Genomic DNA, 20,740 nt, shown 5'->3' on the forward strand with positions numbered 1-20,740 from the left:
CCGCCGCCACCGGGCCCTGGCGCGCGCTCCCCGCTCGCCCCCCCGTCACGTGACATGCCGCGCCTCGGTTCTTCCCTGCCCTCAGCAACGGGAAGGCAGAAAGTTCCTCGTTCCCTTCCCCCCCCCCAAAAAAAACCCGGCGTATCCACCGTCCTTCAAATAAGCGACGTCCGCGTGGGCGGGCCCCGCCCCATGGCGGCGGTCGCAGTCGAGCCTTGGCGATCCGGGCCCGGTTCCCGGTAGGGTGGGGGGAGGGGAAGGCGGAGGCGAACGGCTGCAAGCGGTCACGTGACCCGGGCTCCCGCAAGATGGCGGCTGCCGGCGAGAACTCGGCAGCGCGGCGGAGTTCTCGCGAGATCTCGCGTTTCTCGCTGCATCACGGGGCGGGGGGGGGAGGCGCCGTGCGCGCGCCCCCGCCTGAGGTGGCGTTGGCGGGAGCGGCGGGACCGGGCCGGGCCCCGGTGAGTTCGGCGTGAGGGGAAACGCTGTCATCTGAGCTCATCCCCGCCCGTGCTCCCGCTGGTGAATGCGTCTCACTCCAGGCGGCTCCCTGGTCCCGTCCCGTCCCTCAGCGGTTGGCGGCTCCCCGGTGCGGCCGGTGCCCCCCCGCCCTGAGGACTCCGCCACCTCCGCCCCCTCACGGCACCGCGGCTCTGCAGAGCTCCTGCACAGGAACCCCCTCAGGAGAATGCGGGGCGACATCCCTGCTGCCCTCCCTGGGGTGCTGGCAGATGACTTTTCCCATGCGAATATTGTACGAGCTGCTAATGTGAAACTTGCTGCTGCAAAGAGTGAGTTAAAATCTGGAGACCCCTCATGCTGGTTTCACATTTGGAGACATTTCTTTTAGAGCTGGAGGCCCCCAGACTGAGAAGACTTGTTAAAAGAGACAATCTTCCAATAAAATGCTTTCCCAGTTGTGTAAAAACATGAACATTTGTAAGACTTTCACACAGAATTGAGCCAGACATAGACGAAGAGTAAGCCATCATGAAATACCTTCAAATGTTCGGTATTACTCATTCAATCTTGTGCAAGTTTGCTTATTTTATCATTAGACAAATTTAACAGGGATTAATATAACCAATAAAGGATTAGACAGATCAAGGCTAAACTATTTAAAGACAAAGCAACTTTAATTAAACTGACCTAAGTAATTCAGATTAATCAGTGATGCTTCAGATGGAGAAAAAGATGACAGAAGTGAGGCCAGAGACCAGAAGAACAATTTAAATGGCAGCTTTTGTCTTGGTTATTCCCCTCTGCACACTTCAGATGAAGGCATGATGAAGTACAGCTCACATGTGCTGAATCGAACTTTAAATATCAGCAGCTCTATACAATCGTGACAAGAAAGGGAGGGTTTTGATGTCTTGAGTTGAAAAGGGAGTTACCTGTCAGCGTTTGTGATCATCCTCGACTGCAATAGGTGAGTAATCCCACTGGAAATGCTGCTTCCATTGGCGTGGAATTAGCACAGGCACATTTGTCTGCAGGACTCTGTTTCCATAGAATTTTGGCATGTAATTCACAGATCTCGTTGCACTTTCTAGTCAGAGATTTTTTTTTATATCATTGGTAGATACAATTCTGGATATAATTATATTTTATAATCTATGAAATGCAGTTAGCACCTACTGGCATTTTACTCTGTGACTTTATAAAATGATGTTGCTTAATGTAATACACAGCAGTTACCCTCAGGGATTGTTTTTACTTGATTTCTAGTGGCTGAAGCACAAATTGTAGGGATTTCATCTTGTGAACGAGAAATTTGTGTAAATGCTGTCATTTATTTTGCAAATTGCAAATATGACAGGTGCTGTGTGAGAACTTGCTCTCAGGTGGGAACATTTAACAAGCATCTCCTTGGTATATTGGACAGAAAATGAAACTATGAATTCAAATATAACATTTTTTTTAAACTGGATGAAGTGTTCATCTAGACCGAAGAGATTTACCTTGAAGATTTTCTTCCCTTTATGAACAAATCAACGCCTCGCTCGCTCTTCCTTCCCTTCCCCCACAAAACAATTTCACATTTCCGCAGTAAAACGTGGTGCTCCCGGGAGCCGTTCATGCGGCACTACGGGAGAGAATATTTAGGTCACTGGGTTTTAGCGCTGCTTCTAGCGGGAGCCGCGCCGCTCCCTCCGGATTCCGGGAGTGGGCAGCGCTCTCTCCATGTGCTGCTGCTGCTGCCGTGTCCCGAGTCTCGGGCGGCTCCAGCCGCGCTCCTTCGGGCCGGAGCCTTGAGCATTTTAACTTCTCCTCATCCCTGGCTCGTGGCCGCAGCCAGCTGAGGGCTGAAGCCGACGTGTTTTGCTAATTCACAGTGTGATCCCACCGCGCCGGGAGCAGCGGCCAGTTAGAGATGACGTTGTTTTCTTTGTTGCTCTGGGGAAGAGAATTCCTTGGCTTCCTTTGCCCTCTACTGGTGGCCCGCACGGCTTCGATGCCAACTGTGTTCCTTTGCTTAATATACGTATATAAAATAATTATTTAAAATATACAATCCCCAACAACTGAGCAAAACCACTCAGGCGTTTCCAGAGCTTTCCCAAGACATTAGGAAGCATGCTCCCTATTACTGCAAGAAGGAAATAATTTTAGTAATATATGAAGATCTTTTTTTCCCAGTTGCATCCCAGCTGTGCAATAAGTACAGTGCAAACTGGGGTGGAAAAATCAGAGCAGTGTCTGCTCTGGTGCTTTTGCAGAGAGCTTGGAGTACCTGCCTTGATGGAAGAACACCATGGACATGGATGTTCATGGACGTGATGCCTGGATGATATCACCTTGCTGCAGCTTTGAGTTTACAGGGAAATACCCAGTGTGTTTTGGTTGCTTCTCTGTAAAATTCATGTGCCTTGTGATTGAAGACCCAGATGTAACAAATGTCAGTGCCCATGCAGAGTTGGGTTTGTTTTCTCCCAAAGTGCCTGAATGCAGAGCTATCACAGGAAGAGGAGGAGGTGGCCTGGAATGCTGTGCTGCCTCCTGAGACTCCCTGCAATCACACTGAATTCCTGCCCTGTGAGCTCCCAGCTGCTGTGGGACAGCTTGCAAAGGACAAGGCCCGAGTTCTTGCTAAAGATGAGAAGGGTTTTTTCCTGTTAAGGGAAAGGATGGTTTTCAGCTGTATCACTGTCTGGCTGTTTGTGTCACTGTGGGAATGCCCCAGAAACAGGCAGCAGCCTGTGGCCGCAGATAAGCCTGGGTGAGAAGCCACCCCTGTGGTGATAGGGCTTGGGCCAGAGCAAGTGCCAGCAGCCCAGGTCCTGAGCACACTCAGGTGGCCTTGCTGCAGGAGGGGCAACACAGATAGGAAACAGGAGTCAGGCACTGTTGCTCAATGTAAGGGTTCTGTTTATCGTGGAGCACCAAAGTCCTGTGTGGCGATTTCCTGACTTCCACCATGGCATCCACGTGGCATCCATTCAGATCCCCGATCCATACCGGCTTTGCCTTACTGCTGTGTGACTCTTTGCCATTGTGCTTTCCTGATTTCAAAGTGTATGTGCTCGTCCTGTTGGCAGCTTCTGACCAGGGAATCGATGCTGAAGGCAGTTCCAGCTCTCCTGGTGATAATGATGGCTCTGTCATTTGGCTTTGTAATATTTTAGCTGCCCTCGTTATGGAATGGGGATTTACATAAGGTCTTTGATGCTTTAGTGCAATGCTGGAGTATTACCTGCTCTCCAGGCAAGCCTGGAAGATGGAACTAACAGACTTAAATTCCAACCAGAGAGATCTAAGCTAAACATTGCATAAAGCAGCCTAATAATTTCACAGAGCAGAGTTTTACCATCCCGCCAGGATTAGGGATCCCCCAAATCCCCGCTGCGAGGTGGCGTGGGCCCTGTGCCCTGCGGAGAGCTGCAGGAGGGAGGCTGCCTTGGCAGGACGGCGGCGGGAGGTGCGGGTGCACCGGCGGGGCGGTCAGGGCCGGGTACCACCGGCCCCCCGCGGGCTCGCACGGCCCGGAGGGTCCCGCCGCCGCCACCGCGCGCTCCCACCCACGTGGCGCGGCCCGGCCGGGGAGGGGCGTTCCCCACCGGGCCGCCAATCAGAGCGCTGCCTGCCCTCGGCACGGACCAATCAGCGCCCAGCGAACGCACATTTAAACCCTGTTCCCGGGAGCCGCGGTCACCGCGGTGTGACAGGGGGAGGGCGGGTTATGGCGGCTCGCGCCAATCAGAGGCCTGAGCGCGATGATTGGCGGGAGGTTAAACCAATGGGGTTGCCAAGGGTAACGCGGCGTCTCCCTGCGGAGCGGTTGGCGGCGCCGGGGACTCCGCGGGGACAGTCGGGGCCACCCGGCGCGGGGGCTCCGGGGCGCGGGGCCGCCGCCGCCATGGCCGGAGGTGCGCGGGGCGGAGCGGGCACGAGCGGAGCGGGGCCGGGGGCGCGGCGGGGCCGGCGGGGCTGGGCCCGCGCGGCGCGGGGCATCTCCGCGGCGCGGAAGCTCCTCCTGGGAGGTGCGGGGAGCCGGGGCCGGCGGGACTCCTCCCCCGCGCGGTGTGCGCAGCTCGCCGGGAAGGGGCTGGGCCGCCGCGGCTCGCCCTGCCGCATCCAGCCCTTTAAACATGGCGCAGGCCGCGGCGGCCGGGCGATGACCGCGGGCGGCAGCGCCGGACATGGCTCAGGCGCCGATCTTCCCCTGTTGCTCCTAGGGAAGAACATGCCCAAGACCAGGGCGGGCGGCGTGGAGAAGGCAAGCCCCGAGAGCGCCGAGAGGAAGGGCCCTAGCCGCCCCCGGGCCGGCGGGGTAAGCAGTGCCCGGGCCTGGGCGGGCGGAGCGGGCGGGCGGCTCCCGGGGTCTGCCGTGCCCTCCGCTTCCCCCCGGTGCGGGGGAGCCGCCGTGCGGGCTGTCCCGGGGAGCCGCGGGGCCCGGCCCTTCGGGAGCCCCTCAAATCATTCAGAAATCGGTTAACTTTAAGTACGGTCGGGCTCTTTCCGTGTTTCCCTGTGCCCTTCCGCAGACAGGCACTAAGCTCGGCATTCCCTCCGTGCCATCTTCCCCGTCCTGTAGCTCTGTCACAGGCAGCTGGCCGGAGGCTGCTTGTCTCTTTGCCTTTAACTCCCAGTGGAAATAGTCGCGGCTATTGCATTTAATCCCGGAGCCCCTCTGCAGCCAATCTTTCGTGTGTTTTGCTGCGCTGAGAAAATCTCTGCTCTCCGGGGTCTCAAGCCTGGCACAGACAAAGACGTGGCAGCAGCATCTCGGCTGCGCCAAGAGCGCAGCAGGCAGGGAGCTGGGAATGAAGGGAGGAAGCTCTGCTGGAAAAATAGTTGTTCGTTTCCTGTTCATGGTGTATTCAAAGCCTGAAGGCTCTGCTGGCAGGTGGACTGCAGTTCACTGCTTTGGGCTTTCTCCCAAAATGCTCGTATTTAAACTTCTTACTAAATCTTGAGGGCTTTGAAGCTCAGGGTTCATTGCTTGTATTTGTTAAAACGGAGTGTTTTCATAGTATTTCATGCTTTGAAGCCCCGGGTTTTTAATAAGTGAGTTTTCCCTTTCATAGGCCTTTCAGAAATATTGGAAGTCAGGGAGTGTCCATCTGATTTGCTTTTTCTCAGGCTGTTCCATTGTAATCTCAGTCTTTAGTAGTTTATTTGTGGACTAAGATTTGAGCCTTTAACTGGTTTGATTTTGTGTGAATTATGAACATAGGAAGTTTGTTATTCATGACCACGTTAATTATTAAAATTATCCTATCTGTTCTATTGTCTACTTTGTTTACTTTTTCAGTGTCTGTGACTGAAATGCTGAGGTATTTGTTTAGTCAGCTATATTTGAACTATCTTTTTTTAACTATTGGGACCCTTTGTTCCTTGCTTTTCTAAGAAAATGGATGCATATTTTTGTTGTTTTAACTGGCATGCAATGTCTGAAAATTGCTTTTGGTTGAGTCAAACTATAGCCAAGAAAAACTCATTCTGCCCAAGCTGCATCTGTTTGTCCAGACCCTGAGATTTCATGGTTGGAATGTGCCTGACATGCCCTGCACAGGCAAGCACAGCCAGGTGGCAGGAGGCTGTGAAAGCAAAGGTGACAGGGCTCCACTAATCTTTGCTAAATTTGACACTGCTCACTGTTGGCATCTTGGAGCCTGAGCCAGCAGCAAACCCCAGGCTCTGTGGTGTCTGGCCATGCCAGAGGGTTTTGTCATTTTCCTGACTGGGCTTTGCATTGACTCTTTAATGGGCCTTTTTGCCGTAAACAACATTTACACTTTATTTTTATGTCATATAATGGATAAAATATAGCACTGTTTATCTCCCATGCTTTGCTGAGAGATGTCACTCAAGGCAGGCTGTAAAACTGATTCCTGTGCTGCTCAGTTGAGCATATAATTTGCTGCAACAACATTTGACACCTCTTGAGAGTAGCTGGGTAGCTCATACCTCTGGCTGTGAGAGCTCTGTACTGGGCCTGGGCAATTTTTGCTGCACTATTCATATTTTTTTTGGCTTGTGCTCTTTGAGGCTGCCTTCCTCTCCAGGAGCTCAGGGTTGGGGTTTTTTTTAGCACCAAAGTTCATACTGTGAAGCACAAGGGTGGAGGCTGGAGTTAGCTATGACTACCCCATCCTGCCACATTTTATTAGTTAAGTTCTCAGAGTGCTCAGCACTGTTGTGTTTTCACTTAGAAATCACAACCTCAGTGAGGGTGAGGCTTCAAACAGTGTAATTCCATCAGCACAGTCACCTGTCAGCCCTGGTTGCTGCAGACTGTTGTGGATGCCAGCTTGAGGTTCCTGGAATCTCTGTGCTGAACTGATTTTTTTGTGTGGGTCTGTTTTAGGAGAATGTGTTTATTGGTCAATCCAAAATCTACAGCTACCTGAATCCCAACAAAGCTCCTGGTGCTCGCCCCCCGCTTCAAGAAGAGAACTCGGTCATGTATCACGAGGTGAAATGTCAGGGCAAAACACTAAAGGAAACCTACAGGAAAGGAGCTGGTAAGATTGAGCTTTGGATTGCTTCTCTTGGTGCATGTGCTCCCACTGCCCTCAATTCTGACATTTTCATCAAGAAATAAAAGCAGTGAGGAGGAGCCCAAATTGTGGATGCTGAGTGCCAGGTTCACAGTGACTAGAAATGGTAGTGTTCTTAAAGTTTATGAAGGGGAAGAAATCCCATCGGGCTTGTGTTTTAAACTGCATTTAACAGCCTTGGTAATTTGTCAAAGCACTTTGATGCAAACACTTTTACAAGCAGGTATTCTCAGTCCCATTTGATGCAGGGACTGTCAGGCTTTCTGGAAACTTGGGGCCTTTAGTTCCTAATTTGGCTCCCCAGTTTTGACAAGGAAGTGAAGATGGCTTTAGCTTGTCCCACTGCTGAGGCCTTGCAGCTGTGCCTCTTTTCTCCAGTGAGCCTGAAACATCTGTCTCAGCAGATGGGACTGTTAAACCTGATTATTTACTCTACATAAAAACGTTATTGAACTTTAAACCACTCTCACGTACCTCTGAGTCAGTTGTCTGAGGAGGAGGATGTGGTTGTATTGGGGTAGGATGCAAAAAAACCAAGTAAATGTTGGTTGTGGGGAGTGTAGACTTCTTGTCAGTGCCAGCCCTTTAGCTCCCAAGAATTTATCCTGGGTGGCATTGGCCACTGGGTACCAACATCTGCAGCTGCTGAGCCCAGCAGTGCAGGGTCATTGCTGTCCTTTCTCTCATTTGACAGAGCTCTAAACCCCTGGAATTCATTTAAAGCACTCGGGTATGGCTGGCCCTAAGTTCAGAGCCTTACTCGATTTCCTTGTCACCAGGAAAAAAGAATGGTGGCAAAATAGTTGAAGGTGCTGTGAAACCAGAAGAGCAGAAGGATAAGGAAGGTGGGTGCAATCCTTCAGTGCCCTCCTCTGATCAAAACCAAGAAACTGTGGAAAGCCAGAAGACTCCCCTGCCTGCAGACTGTGCAGAGGAGGCCAATGCAAAGCCAGCTCAGAAGAAGATGGTTAAAGCAAAACGAGGACCAAGGAAAAAGTAAGTGATTTGTGGAATTGTGAAAGGACAGCTCTTTGTTTTCTCAAGAATATAATGTTTTAAAAACCCTAAAATAGCATCTAAGTACCTATTTTCCACAGGATTTGTTTGTCTTAAAAGCAAGGTTAATGCTTCTAATAATGTTCTATTGTTCTATCACAAGTGAAACATTTGCTGGTCACCTATGGAAAAAAAGAAATTAATGATCCATTAAGACCTACTTTCCTGTGGACAAATGGGAATGTATCTTGTCAGAAACAGAACAGTTGGAGGCTTCCTGGCTGAGCTGATACCCTTTCTCTGGGTATCAGAGTAATGTGACCTAACATTAATGAATTCCTTGCCAAGCAGTTTTCATGACCTAAATTTTCGAGTGCCTTCTGGCAAGGCATGCAGGGGGCCCCAGACTTGTAATGTGACCTTCAGTTGATTTCTAACGACTTGTATTGTTCAAGAATTAGTACTGGAGGAATGGAAATAGTGTGGGGAAGAAAAGGGATGTAGCTGTGGCTTGAAGCTAAGGGTACTGATAAAAACCACTGGTTCATATTGATCACCTTTCAGCTTACCAAGCTCAAATAAAAAATTCTTGCGCATACCTTTCCTCTAGCAGTGTAACTTAACAGTCTGAAATGTGTGTGTGTGTGTTCTCTTTTTCTTGCTCCTTAGAACACAAGGAAGAACACCAAACCGAAAAGTGACAGATTATTATCCTGTTAGAAGAAGTTCCAGGAAGAGCAAATCTGAATTGGAGGTAGTGCTTCTTGTTAAAATGACGTAACTTATAACATGTCTGATTAGCTGAGAATTTGGGGAAGTGTGTAACTATGGTTTCCATTCCAAATGCAAATAAAGTTGTGCACTTGAAGTAATGTTAAGAACATACTTAAAATTTGGAAATGCTGGTCCAGTTTAGAACAGAATCTAGCTGTTTATGTGTTTGGGGGGGCAGAAATCTGTCTTTCTGCTGTTCAGTTTGCTGGAAATATGAGATGGTTTGGAACAATGAGTGTCATTGGTGGGTAATTTCCTTCCAGCTCTAGAAGAAGCTACAAAAGCTATCAACAATATTGTGGTTTTGTTTGTTCTTGTTTATTCTGCAGACTGAGGAAAGGAGGAAAATAGATGAGCTGATTACAAGTGGGAAGGAAGAAGGAATGAAGGTAACTGCAGTGCCAGCCTAAGTGGTCATGTACTGTTTATTACACAGTATCTTGATGTTAATCAATTTAAACAGAGAGTAGCAGAACTCAGTCTCAGGACCCTGCAATTCTCTGAAAATGCAGGAAAACTGGAACACACAGTCCTTCCTTTAAGTGAGCAGTGTTGGTCTCTGAAGGATATGTCTGTGCAGCCTCAGTTATACATACTGAGGGGATTTTAAGGTATTTACAGAAATGCACTCCTAAGTTCTTTGATTGGAAGACTTTGTGTCCAGCTACCCAGTAACTCAGAGTGTGTCCCAAACTCATCCTGCATTTCTTCCACAGTGCCATGCACTGTGCCTCTACAGCTTTGTCTGCAGTACACACAAAATCCCTTCTGCAGCAGTTTTTTAATGACAAATCATTTCCTAGTAATCAGCATATCTGCAATGATGTAAATCAGCTGGGAAATGAGAAAGTATTTTCTTTTCAACTCAACAGATTGATTATATTGATGGCAAAGGGAGAGGAGTAATTGCTACTAAACATTTTAATCGAGGAGAATTTGTGGTTGAATATCATGGGGATCTCATTGAGATCACTGATGCCAAGAAACGAGAGGCTGTGTATGCTCAAGACCCATCCACAGGCTGCTACATGTACTATTTCCAGTACCTCAGCAAAACTTACTGGTAAGCTCAAGTTTCTATTGATGGAGGCTTTGAATGCTGGTAATTCTTTTCTTGTTTTCATGCAAATTTTTTGTTTTTAATGGGATTTGTGAATGATGAAATCTTTTGGAGCATTGTTTCATGGTCTGAGAGCCTCCCATACATGTGGGCTATGAGGAATGGTAGGTGACTCAAAGCCCTCTTCTTTGAAGTACAGCACAAGCTATGTGGAGAGTTGCTGTGCTTGGATGAGGCTTGTAGTTCTGCAGTGGTCTTCTGCCTAAAGTCATCCTCTTGTAAAATGGACTCCTTTATCTGAGATGTGAGGAGTTGGTTTGGAAAGCAGGATGGACAGACTCCCTGGAAGAGAAACGTTTCTTTCAACTTTGACTGGGTGTCCTTGTTGCTCTAGTCTCTAACACCCATTTCAGTCCAAGCTTTATAATTTTTTTCACATCTGGATTCTGCTATTCCTGGAAACAGGCAGCTCAAACAGTCCAAAGATTTAATTTTCTGGGTTTTGTACTAACTTAAAAATCTCCCAGAATTGTTTTAGTTTCTCTGCTTTGCCATATTATGGCTGCCTATTTAGTCATGATTGTTCTATAATGTAACATGATAACGTTCTGTTTCTCCTTAATTTTTCAAGACTCGTGTGGATTCCTCCTTCTTTGTGTGATTTGCATTTTGGGCTTTGCTCACGAGCTGCCCCTGTCCCAGGCGCAATCCCGCGTTCTGTTCTTGCTCTTTCAGTGTCGATGCTACGAAAGAAACTAATCGTCTGGGAAGGCTCATTAATCACAGCAAATGTGGCAATTGTCAGACCAAGCTCCACGACATCGATGGTGTGCCTCATCTCATCCTCATCGCTTCCAGGGACATTAAGGCAGGTGAAGAACTGTTGTACGACTATGGAGACAGAAGCAAAGCTTCCATTGAAGCTCACCCGTGGCTGAAACACTAATTCATCTTCCTTGTTTGGGGTTTTTATTTTTGGACTGAGTGTTCTACAAGGAGTCAGTGCATTTTTTTTTTTCTGCCCTCACTTCCCTCAGCTTTCTTAGTGGATGGCTTATGGTCTTCCAAGCTCCTTAAAAACTGCCTTTTTGCTTTGCAGTATTTAAATACCTATTACAGTTTTCCAGGCAGGCTTGAATAATTGATCTTAGATTGCCAAAACTTTTATATCATAAAAGGAAAACCCTCCTTACAATTCGAATGCTTCTGCGTAGTGACCAGTGCCACTTGAGCAGTGAAAGACTTGCACAGAAATTTAATCACTGGGGTTGTGCTTCTGCTTTTGCAAGGAAATCTCACGCCCCACTTTGGGGTGCTGACCTTGGCTTTATGACAGAAGTACTGCTGTACTCTGACTTGGTCATCCCGTGGCTTGACTGCCTGTCAGACTGCTTTTCACAGCCCAGTGCTGACAGGCTTCTCTGAGATGGATGCTACTGTCATTCTCAAATAATTTGTGGTAGGAATCCAGTTTCTCCTGTGTCATACATTCTGTTGGCAATGAACTTCAAATGCACTGGCACTGAGGGAAAAGGATGGTCAGATTGACTGCTTCCTTTGGAGAAATTACTCCCAGCCAAATGAGGATAAATTTTGATAGACTGGGTTGATACTCATTACAGCTGTGAAGATAGAACTTCACAGTGAGAATTAATGTTTGACATTGACTTATTTTCTAAACTTTGAGAAGGTACCTTTTTTATAGTCGATGGCTGATTCTTGGAGGTGTCTCCCAGAGGATTTTAAAGAAGTAAAAACTCTCTCCAAAAGTTTTTTATATTGCCTTCCTATGCTAATTAGCCACATCAGAAGCTATTTATTTACTGTGAATGCTTGAAGTAGAGCATAGTGGTTCCAAAAATAGGAGTCATCTTCATATGCAGCTTCAAACTGTAGTGATGGAGTTCATGCAGTGAAGAAAGTAGATTCCTTATTGCCTGGTCCTGTAGGTCTGTCCAGCACAGTCTGGTCCCACTGTCTCACATGGGAGTCGAGCGCTTGGCATCTTGTGGATGTTTGGATGTTTCTGTTGGAGAGCCAAATCTGGGATATAGGCAGGCAATACAATGCAGGTCCTTTATGTTAAAGAGGAATTCTTACCAGTTGGAATTTTTGCCAAGGCAGGCTTGGCATGTGTGTAGATGAAAATGGCTGTGAGCCATCAGCCATGCTTGCTGCTGGAAGATGTCAGCAAGGGATCTGTGGCTCTGTTAATGTCTTCTATTCCTCATGTCTTGAAGGCTGCTGCTGTTCCAGCTGAATGCCCTCTAGACAATCTTGTGCTTGCCTATGTGATAGGTCAGATAGCAACAACATCCTGGTTGTGTGCTCCAGCAGCAAGAGAAGTGGCTTAGTGATGTATTTTTTAAATTAAAAACTTGAAGACAATGTCTCTGTAAAATAAAGAATATATTTATTATTGATGAAACGGCTGCTATACTACCTGTCTCCATTGCAGTTTTATGAGCATTTTGAAAGAAAGCTGTGAAAATCATTAGCTATTAAATGCTTTATATTATTTACTGCTTCACACAAGGCAAACTCGTCAGAGCAAGCCTGGGTATTTTCCCATTTCTGAAGAATTAACTGGAGACATGTCACATTACATGTACTGAGTTTCAGGTAAGCCTCCTTGGCCAGCTTGTCTGAGTTGGCACTGATTTTTCTCTGGTCTCAGAAACAGAGACCTCAGCAATGTGTACAGTGTCCTGTTAAACTAGAGCACTTCCCTTAAGTCAAAATTGGAATAAATTTTTTTAATTTTATTTAAACATCTACGTGTTCTCTATCAGGTTGAATAGCTTAAAACCTCTGTACTTCAGCATCACTTTTGTAAACCAGAAAGGGGAAAGATCTCCCTTGTTTTACATAAAAAGAAAATGTCTTCTCTGAAAGCTTAACTGGTAATTGAGTAGCACTGCGTTGGAGGATGGAAATAAAGCTCATGTTGCACTGCATCTGTATCCTTTACTTTTCTAGGAACACATACAGAGATCTAGAGATCTATCTCGATGTACTTCTCACAGGAATGTGTCATTTGGGTGTTTATCTCTGTGCCTCACAGGAAGGCTTCATCTTCTAACAAGATGTGACAGGGAAAAACACCCTTGGGTTGGGAGCTAAACTGCTTTTTTTAAAGGAGATTGGAAAATACATCCCTGGATAAACCATGGAAGAGGATGGAATTCAGATCACTTGTCAGCATCTGTCTCCAGCTCAGAGGTGCATCCTGGCTGTTGCTGATTGATTGTTTCTTTGTTTCATTTTTCTGTGCACAAAGCCTCTGCTCAGGCCATGCAGTAACTGCCTTCCCTGCTGCCATGCTCTAGAAAATACACAACGAGGGCATGGCCAAGGCTTATTGATATTTTGAAGATGGCAAAAGGACTCCAGTGGTTCTGTGCCCTGGCTGAAGCATCTGGCTCAGGGCAGCCACCTGTGGTGTGGCCTTGCTAACAGACATTTGTTCCTGACCTCTGAGGGAGGCTGCAGCTCTGCCTTCTGCTGAGCCACATCCACATCGTGCAGCTGAGCAGATGTGTGAAGTGCCCTACATTTTTCATGCTGCCAGAGTAGGAGAGGGAATCAAAAGACTTCAGAGCCTGCTTTTATTTCTGAAGAGAGTAAGATCACAGTTTGATACCTGTCACTGCTTCTTTTATGTCTGTTCAGACTTCTGCTCTGGATATTCTACCTTTCTAAATGGAGAACCTAATTGGTGTCTTTCAAGCTTCTTTCCCCACTCCTCTGTTTGCCCTATAATTCTTCCACTGGTGCTAAATCTCATTACTGGGGCCAGTACACAGCTTGTGGCAGGTGATTGAAAGAACAGAGCTTATGCAAAACACAACTCCCTACCACAGGAGACCTTCAGCTGTCAGAAATGAAATGTTTGGTGCATCTGTTCCAGTCTGAGCATTGCCTGCACCTCAGCCCTTCGTGTGGGCAGAGCCCAATTGCAGCAGCTTTTCCTCCTTTGCTGTGCTTTTCTCCACTGTTCATCTCACCCCCAAACAACCACTTGTGAATGGCAGGTCTCTATTATCTTCATCTACAAAATCATTTGAGCTGAATGTTTTGATAGCTGGACAGGATAAGTATGCTGTAGTACAGATCATCACAGGCTCTTTTAATAAGAATAAACCCCAACTTTATACAAACATTTTATTTTCTACATGTGGATAATGTCTGACAGTAAGAAATACAAAAAGTGTCTGTTTCAAACAGTTTCTGAAAAAGCAGAGTAAAATCTATTCTGAAAGAATATGATACAACATGATTTTAATGAGATTGCTCATTCTCTACAGTAGGAGTGATGCTGCTGCTTGCAATCATTGTCTTTCTCAACGCCTCTGAGGCTCATCAGTGCCATTCCCACCAGCAGCAAAGTCCTTGAGGATGCTCATTTTCCCTGTTTAAAAGAAAACCTAAAAAAAGAGAGAAAAATCAATAGCAGAAAGAAAACAATAGTGTCCAACTGGAAAATAAGGAACAGGCAGGGGGCTGGCCCTGTCAATGTGCTATTTTGGGGGACTTTAGGGACAGACCCTGAGCTCGTGGGTTTTGTGTACAATGTAAACAAAGCCTGGGGCCAGCTGGGGTGCTCCCACAGCACAGCTCTGAGGGGCTGGCAGGGGAGGCAAGTATTGAATCATTTTGCTCAGGAATCTTGTTTTTCCTAGGAAAAAAGTGACTCCGGGCTTGCCTGGGTGGAGGTTGCTTTCCTGTGCAGTGCTTTTTCCCCAGGAAGAGATTGCTTTATCAGGTTTTTAACTTTACATGGAGAGCAGAAAACAATATCCAGCCAACTAGGCTAAAGTTCAGCATCCACCCCTGGATTCACTGTGTAAGGAGTGGGCCCTGTTCTCACAAATTCTGCCCCAAAAGCTGCAAACAAACTTACAACCGTTTGATGATTGTCTTCTCTTCACTGTCCTTTCTGGTGCCAGCACTGCTGCCACTGGCTGCTTTGTCCAGTTCTTCAGTTTGGTCCCTTTTCTGTGAGATGATCCCACTGGGAAAAGAGATAGTTTTGTTTCTTTTTTGTGGGTTTGTTTATTTTTTTTGTGCAGAGTGTGACAGTGCATGAGTTAGACCTCTCACTGGACATGGGTGAATGAGTGTTCACAGGACAGAGATGGCAGCCCAGCCTCTTCCTTGTACTGAACTGAAAATAATGAATTATTATCCCTAAATACAACAGTGTAATTGTGCCAGGGTTGTGCTTTAATGAGAACACTAAAAAAGTAACAAGCTGATTTCTCCACAGAGAAAAAAATGGCAAATCATAATGGAGGTGAAAGGGAAGTGTAATCACACTTGGATTTGTGCAGAAGTCCAAGGGTGAGAGGACAGTGTGGACACAAATGGTGAATTTCTGCAGGAGTGGATGTGTGGTACCTCCAGCGCAGCCACCCAGGCTCACACCAGGCCTGGGAACAGATGGGAGATTCCCAGCTCCCCTGCAAGGCAGGTGCCTGTTCCTCTTTCCACCCTACAGAGGAGAGAAGAAAGGCTTTGCTTCAGCTCTACATTTTGCCATCCCACTTTGGTGTTTCTACACTCCAGAAGCTGTAACCGCCTACTCCAGGCAGCAGTTTCAGTTTGACCAAAGGGTGTTTTCCCTGCCTGGAACAGGGTGAGATTTTCCCAGCCTGCACACTCTGTGTTCACAGCATGTCCTGGGCTGACCTCAGTCATTTGGAGAGCTCAGTGGATCAAAGCCTGTGACTGCAGTAGCTGCAGGCGAAGAGTGGCCAAGCAATACTCAACTGGATTCGGAAATAAAAACACAGAGCAGTTAAAAACTGGTGTGACACCAGGCACGGGGTAATTCTGAGGCAGACTCTCTCTCCTCTTGGATAAATGAGACAATGAGCTGTTGGGTGACACTGCAGAGCTCTAACATCTGCATAGTAACTTCTACCCAGAAATCATCACAAAAAATGCAGCCCCCAAACACCACCAGTCACTTTGAGCCAGTCTCTGAGATGTTTGTTACCTTGTGTTATGCAGAGCTTATTTCCAATGTGTACAAGGCATTTAGAACATAGATTTATCCTCTTCTCCTGCACAATTACTCTTTACTACAATTACAATTAGGATTTTATGTGACTGTTTAGAGGGAAAATGGGTTTTGGCTTAAGCTGTAACACTGTATGAGGAGATAACCTCACAAATTACTCGACCTGAAAAGCAGCCCTGCCCTGTTCTTGGTGCACAGCTGTGTGACTCAGATCACTAAAAACCTGAAAACCTTCCCACTGTTACATTTTTAACTTGGCCTGTACTAAACTGTGTAACAGCTGGGAAATCAAAGCAAGAAGCCATTCCACTGCTACACAGCAAAGCAGCCAGCTGAGCTGGGGAAGTGCTGTCAGGCAGTTTGTAAATTCTTGGATTTAAGTGTAACTTCTTGGCTTAACGTTCCTGTTACAGACAAGGCGAAGGGCGGGCTCGCTGTATCCAGGAGGGTGCTGCTGAGATATCCCAACTGAAATCTACTGTGCTCAGACAGTTTGTGTCTAGATTAAGAAGAAATTTTTTGACCCAAAGAGTTTATAATCCAACCTGATGACAGGGGCAGAGGTTGAGAAGGAGAGCTTTTGGGGTGAATGAATTTGTAGCACCAAGATCAAGACCCTTCCCACATCCCACCCTTTGACTCACACTGACTCTCCCTTCAGGAAAGACCAAACCCTTCTCTGCAATCACTTGCTTTGCACAGTTCAAGGGCCTTACACAACCCTCTGTTGGCAGTCTTAAAAAACCCACAGCTTATCATGAATGATGAAAGAGCTCAATATTCTGTTTCTAGATCAGTGCCACACCCCCATGGGAGTGAAGGACCGGAGATCAACCAGCGTGGTGCTGCAGGAGGAAGAAAAGTTTGACTGAAGCTGAGCTGGAAACCCCCCGTGCTCTTTGGTATGTAGTGTGGCTTTAGACACAGTGTGTGTGCAGCTGCTGTCACTGCACAGATGAATTCCTGTGCCCAAGAACCCAGCCTGGATGTGGAGTGGGAGTAACTCTGCGTAGGCTGAGAGTGGGACAATGATGGGAATGGGCTGAGAACTGTGCAGAGGAAAAGGGAGTTTGGTTTTCAAATTGTGTTGCATAGAGACTTCATTGTTCCCCCGTTTTTCTTTGTTCATTTGTATGCTCTGGGGAGCACAGGGGTCACTTTCATATCTGGACAATGCTTATCCTGATCTAGGGGCTCAAACCTTCAAGACTCTCAACTGATAAGCTTCATGAAATACTTGTTATTAGTTCTCTGCTGACTTCAAGCTTTACCTCTTATAGCACTGTAGCTCCTCTTGCACCACCAGAAGCTGAGCTTTCAGCTGGTTCCTCTCTTGCAATACATCTCGGAGCTCCTGTAATGTGAACCGGGGCCGGTTGGGGTCTGTGAGGTCTATCACCATTTGATCTGGTCCGAGGCTGGGCTGTAAAAGAAACAGTGGTGGATCTTGTAACCTCTCAAAAAACTCAGCATTCAGAGAGTAAAATATCTGGATTTTATAAATATGGAATTTTTAGAACTAGTATGAATTCATCACGATCCTGATTATTATTTTCCCAAGTTAATGATAGTTCTTCATATTTTTGTATTCCCTTGGTGACTGTGTTCCCCAGCCAAGTATAGGCCACAACTGTGGCAAGCTCTGACCACAGTTAAAAGCAAAGTCTCTGTCCCAAAGAGTTTGTAATTTAGTTGTCAAGAAGATGCTTTTATCAGATTGTTCTCAGATGATGAGTGAGGCTGTGCCATCGAATGCCACACCAAAATTCCGTGTCACAGAAAGGTGAGACCTGAACTCGCCTTTTTGATTTAAAACCTTTGAAGTAATCAAGACATCAATTTCCCTCACAGGGGGGTAACAAAGCCTCAGTGTTTGCATACAGTTGTCTCTATGGGGCCGGTGCTGTGCAAGAGCTGAACACGGTGGGTTTGTACTCTGAACTTTGTGCGTGACTGACCCAACTTTGCTGGGTCAGCCATTGCAGTGAACCTGGAGCGAGGAATCCACAGCACTGCGACCACCCCGAAGGAAAGAGCTTCAAGGCTTTCATGGCCAAAGACGGGAAATGACTTTGTGAGACTTATCCTGCTGTCACAAAAGAGACCACAAGTATCGGCCGGCCCATCTGGTGTGGTTCTGGGCGCGCTCTGCGACCCAGACGTGGTGTGCCCGTGCTGGACAAGGGGCCCGTGTCCCTTGTGCCCCGGCCGAGTCCCGTGTGCCCCGGCCGTGTCCCCTGTGCCCCGGCCGTGTCCCCTGTGCCCCGGCCGAGTCCCGCACCCACCTGCGGGTCGCTCCCGCGGGCCGCCGCCCGCAGCTGCTCGAGCTCCCGCCGGAGGCTGTCCCGCTCCCGCCGCAGCTGCTCCTCGGCCACGCTGCTCTCGCTCACCAGCGCCTCCAGCATCTCCAGCACCCGGACGATCCTGAACTGCAGCCGGGCGCGGGCGGCGGGCAGCTGCGGCCCGGCGCGGAGCTGCAGCAGGTCCCGGCCCACCACGGAGGAGATGTCGTACACATCTGCGGCCGTCAGCTGGAACGGGCTCTTCTCCAGAGCGCTCTCCGGGCCGCCATCCTCCTCCTCATCCTCATCCTCCTCCTCCTCCTCCAGCTCCTCCTCCCCGTCCCGGCCCCGCTCCATGCCCGCCGCACCCCGGCGCTCCCTCCCAGCCGGGCCGGGCGGCGCTGCCGGCGAGGCCGCGGGCGGAGCGGCCCCTCCCGCCCCCGGCGCTCTCATGGCGGCGGCCGCGGTCCCGCGCCGCTTCTCGCCCTGCCCCTTCCCCTGAGGAGGCACCGCCCGCGCTCCGCTGCCGGTAAGGGACGGGGGGCTCTCCGGCAGCCCCGGGAACCGGCACCGAGGCGGGTGAACGCATCGGCCTTTCCTCAGCGCCACGTCCGCCTCAGCGGCTCCGGGAGCGGGGCGGGGGGACTGGCGGGCTCCGGGAGCGGGGAAAGGGGCTGAGATCGACCCCGGCGGGAGCGGCTGCGGCTCCTCCGGGCCGGCGGATCGGCCCCTGCCCGCCGGGAGAGCCGCGTGCCCGCCGGGAGCGGGGCTAAGGGGCCTCCTCGGCCGGGGCCCCTCAGGCCGGGGTAGGCCAGGGGAGGATGCGGCTCCGGGACACGGCTCAGTCCCGGCATGTGCGCTCAAACAACAGCGACACGGCTGGTTCATTTTGGTGTGTCACACTTTGGGGGTTTTCAGATGAACACAGTGCAGCGTGCTGGAAGAGATTCTTGCCGGGGCTGTTGTGACCCAGCCGTGAGCCTGTGCCGTGTGTGTTCTCCCACCTAGACAATGGCTGACTGGGCCCCCATAGCGAAGGAGTACGACCCGCTCAAGGCCGGCAGCATCGATGGCACGGACGAGGAGCCCCACGACCGGGCCATATGGCGGGCAATGCTGGCAAGGTACGTACCCAACAAGGGTGTCTCGGGAGATCCTCACCTCACCCTCTTCGTGGCGCGGCTCAACCTTCAGACCACAGAAGAGAAGTTAAAGGAGGTTTTTTCCCGCTATGGAGACATCAGGAAGATCCGTCTGGTTCGAGACCTGGTCACGGGATTTTCCAAGGGTTATGCGTTTATTGAGTACAAAGAGGAACGCGCGCTGCTGAAGGCCCACAGAGATGCCAACAGGCTTGTCATCGACCAACATGAGATCTTTGTGGACTTTGAACTGGAAAGAACTCTCAAAGGATGGATTCCCCGGAGGCTTGGGGGTGGGTTTGGAGGCAAAAAAGAATCCGGGCAGCTGCGTCGTTCGGAGGACGGGACAGACCTTTCCGAAAGCCCATCAATTTGCCAAACATGAAAAATGATTTCTATGGAGAAGGATCATCAGAGAAAAGAAACTGGTCTCGTGAGGGAACAAGGGACTGGAGAACCAGGGACCGGGACCACGAGAGGAGCAGGGACAAACGCTGGCCAGAAAGGGAGAGGTCATGGGCTTGGGGTGACAGTGAGAGAGAGAGAGACTCCAAAGAGGAGAGGAGCAGGGGGAGGGAAAGGAAGGACAGAGACAGGAAGGACAGGGATAGAGACCGGAGCAGGGACAGAGATACCAAGAAGCAAAGAGATGATGATAAGCACCGATAGGTGACTGTGCCTTGTCCTTGGGGTGTGTCGCCTACCCTTGTGGCAGCTTGGGGCTGTGACAGCATTCCCAGAACAAGTTGTGGTGTTGCCACCTTGTGCCTGTGACTCTGCTGCCAGCAGCTCTCTGTAGTTTGGTTCCTACTGCAGTTGAGATGTGTGTTGAATTGTTCTTTAGAGAAAATAAACTTTTGTATTACTGTTTTTGAACTGGTGAGTGCTGTAAGAAATGCACTGTGTGTACAGGCATCCCACTGAGATCAGCACACACCTTGTCTGGCTGCCTGAATGAGGAGTTATCCATGTGCAAGGTGTCCATATGTTTGTTATGAAACAGTCCCGTGCTGTAGACACAGGAACAGAATAGCAACAAACTTCTGTGCCCCAAAACAGAAGCTGATGGGAAGTGGCTTCATTTTTGTGAAGACACTGGGACAGGCAAGACCTTTATTGATACTGTGTCCTTAACTAGTTCTGCAAGGTGAGAGAGAAACATGGAACCAATCCACTGTCTATGACACGGGAGGATGAAACTCCTTTGTACAGAGGAATGTGCACCACGGGACAGTAAGCACATCAGAAAATGCCTCATGTTCCTGATGCATCCATGGACAGTCACTGGGCAAAACATCTTTTTCAGGGCTGGGATCTGTAAATACAGACACACCTCTTCCATTAAGGAGCTTACAGTACTTTCTAGAAAAGGCTCTGTCATGTTCTTCATCATCATAAGCCATTCCTAAATATATAGTGTATTTCAAATTGTATTTCATCAGTCTTGGAATGGCTCT

At 48.8% G+C, this 20,740-nt stretch overlaps 3 protein-coding genes across 7 annotated transcripts; 2 read left to right on the forward strand and 1 right to left on the reverse strand.

The window, feature by feature from the left end:
* Positions 1-1,021: 1,021 nt before the first annotated feature.
* Positions 1,022-12,791, forward strand: KMT5A (lysine methyltransferase 5A). 3 transcript variants are annotated; one of them, XM_030958646.1, is made up of 8 exons: positions 4,315-4,367; positions 4,677-4,771; positions 6,812-6,968; positions 7,784-8,000; positions 8,670-8,754; positions 9,104-9,163; positions 9,647-9,837; positions 10,570-12,791. In XM_030958646.1, the coding sequence occupies exons 1-8, from the start codon at positions 4,358-4,360 to the stop codon at positions 10,778-10,780; spliced, it is 1,026 nt and encodes a 341-aa protein (XP_030814506.1). In that variant the 5' UTR covers positions 4,315-4,357; the 3' UTR covers positions 10,781-12,791. The 3 variants fall into 3 exon arrangements, with proteins under 3 accessions (XP_030814507.1, XP_030814506.1, XP_030814508.1); XM_030958647.1 differs by lacking the exons at positions 4,315-4,367; positions 4,677-4,771 and adding an exon at positions 1,022-1,429; XM_030958648.1 differs by lacking the exon at positions 4,315-4,367 and having other exon boundaries at positions 4,554-4,771.
* RILPL2 (Rab interacting lysosomal protein like 2) lies at positions 12,188-18,962 on the reverse strand. 3 transcript variants are annotated; one of them, XM_030958651.1, is made up of 5 exons: positions 18,145-18,954; positions 17,131-17,282; positions 14,738-14,848; positions 14,213-14,261; positions 12,188-12,227 (listed from the first exon to the last, which is right to left on the reverse strand). In XM_030958651.1, exons 1-4 carry the CDS (start codon positions 18,592-18,594, stop codon positions 14,237-14,239), a joined length of 738 nt encoding a protein of 245 aa, XP_030814511.1. In that variant the 5' UTR covers positions 18,595-18,954; the 3' UTR covers positions 12,188-12,227; positions 14,213-14,236. The 3 variants fall into 3 exon arrangements, with proteins under 3 accessions (XP_030814511.1, XP_030814512.1, XP_030814510.1); XM_030958652.1 differs by lacking the exon at positions 12,188-12,227 and having other exon boundaries at positions 13,958-14,261; positions 14,741-14,848; positions 18,145-18,962; XM_030958650.1 differs by lacking the exon at positions 12,188-12,227 and having other exon boundaries at positions 13,969-14,261; positions 18,145-18,952.
* SNRNP35 (small nuclear ribonucleoprotein U11/U12 subunit 35) lies at positions 18,554-20,142 on the forward strand. Its single transcript, XM_030958649.1, is given in 3 exon segments — positions 18,554-18,670; positions 19,150-19,614; positions 19,617-20,142. Coding segments are annotated over 2 exon segments (798 nt in total). The 5' UTR covers positions 18,554-18,670; positions 19,150-19,152; the 3' UTR covers positions 19,953-20,142.
* Positions 20,143-20,740: the final 598 nt, after the last annotated feature.

The sequence above is a fragment of the Camarhynchus parvulus genome, chromosome 15, assembly GCF_901933205.1.
Source record: "Camarhynchus parvulus chromosome 15, STF_HiC, whole genome shotgun sequence".
Lineage (NCBI taxonomy): Eukaryota > Metazoa > Chordata > Aves > Passeriformes > Thraupidae > Camarhynchus > Camarhynchus parvulus.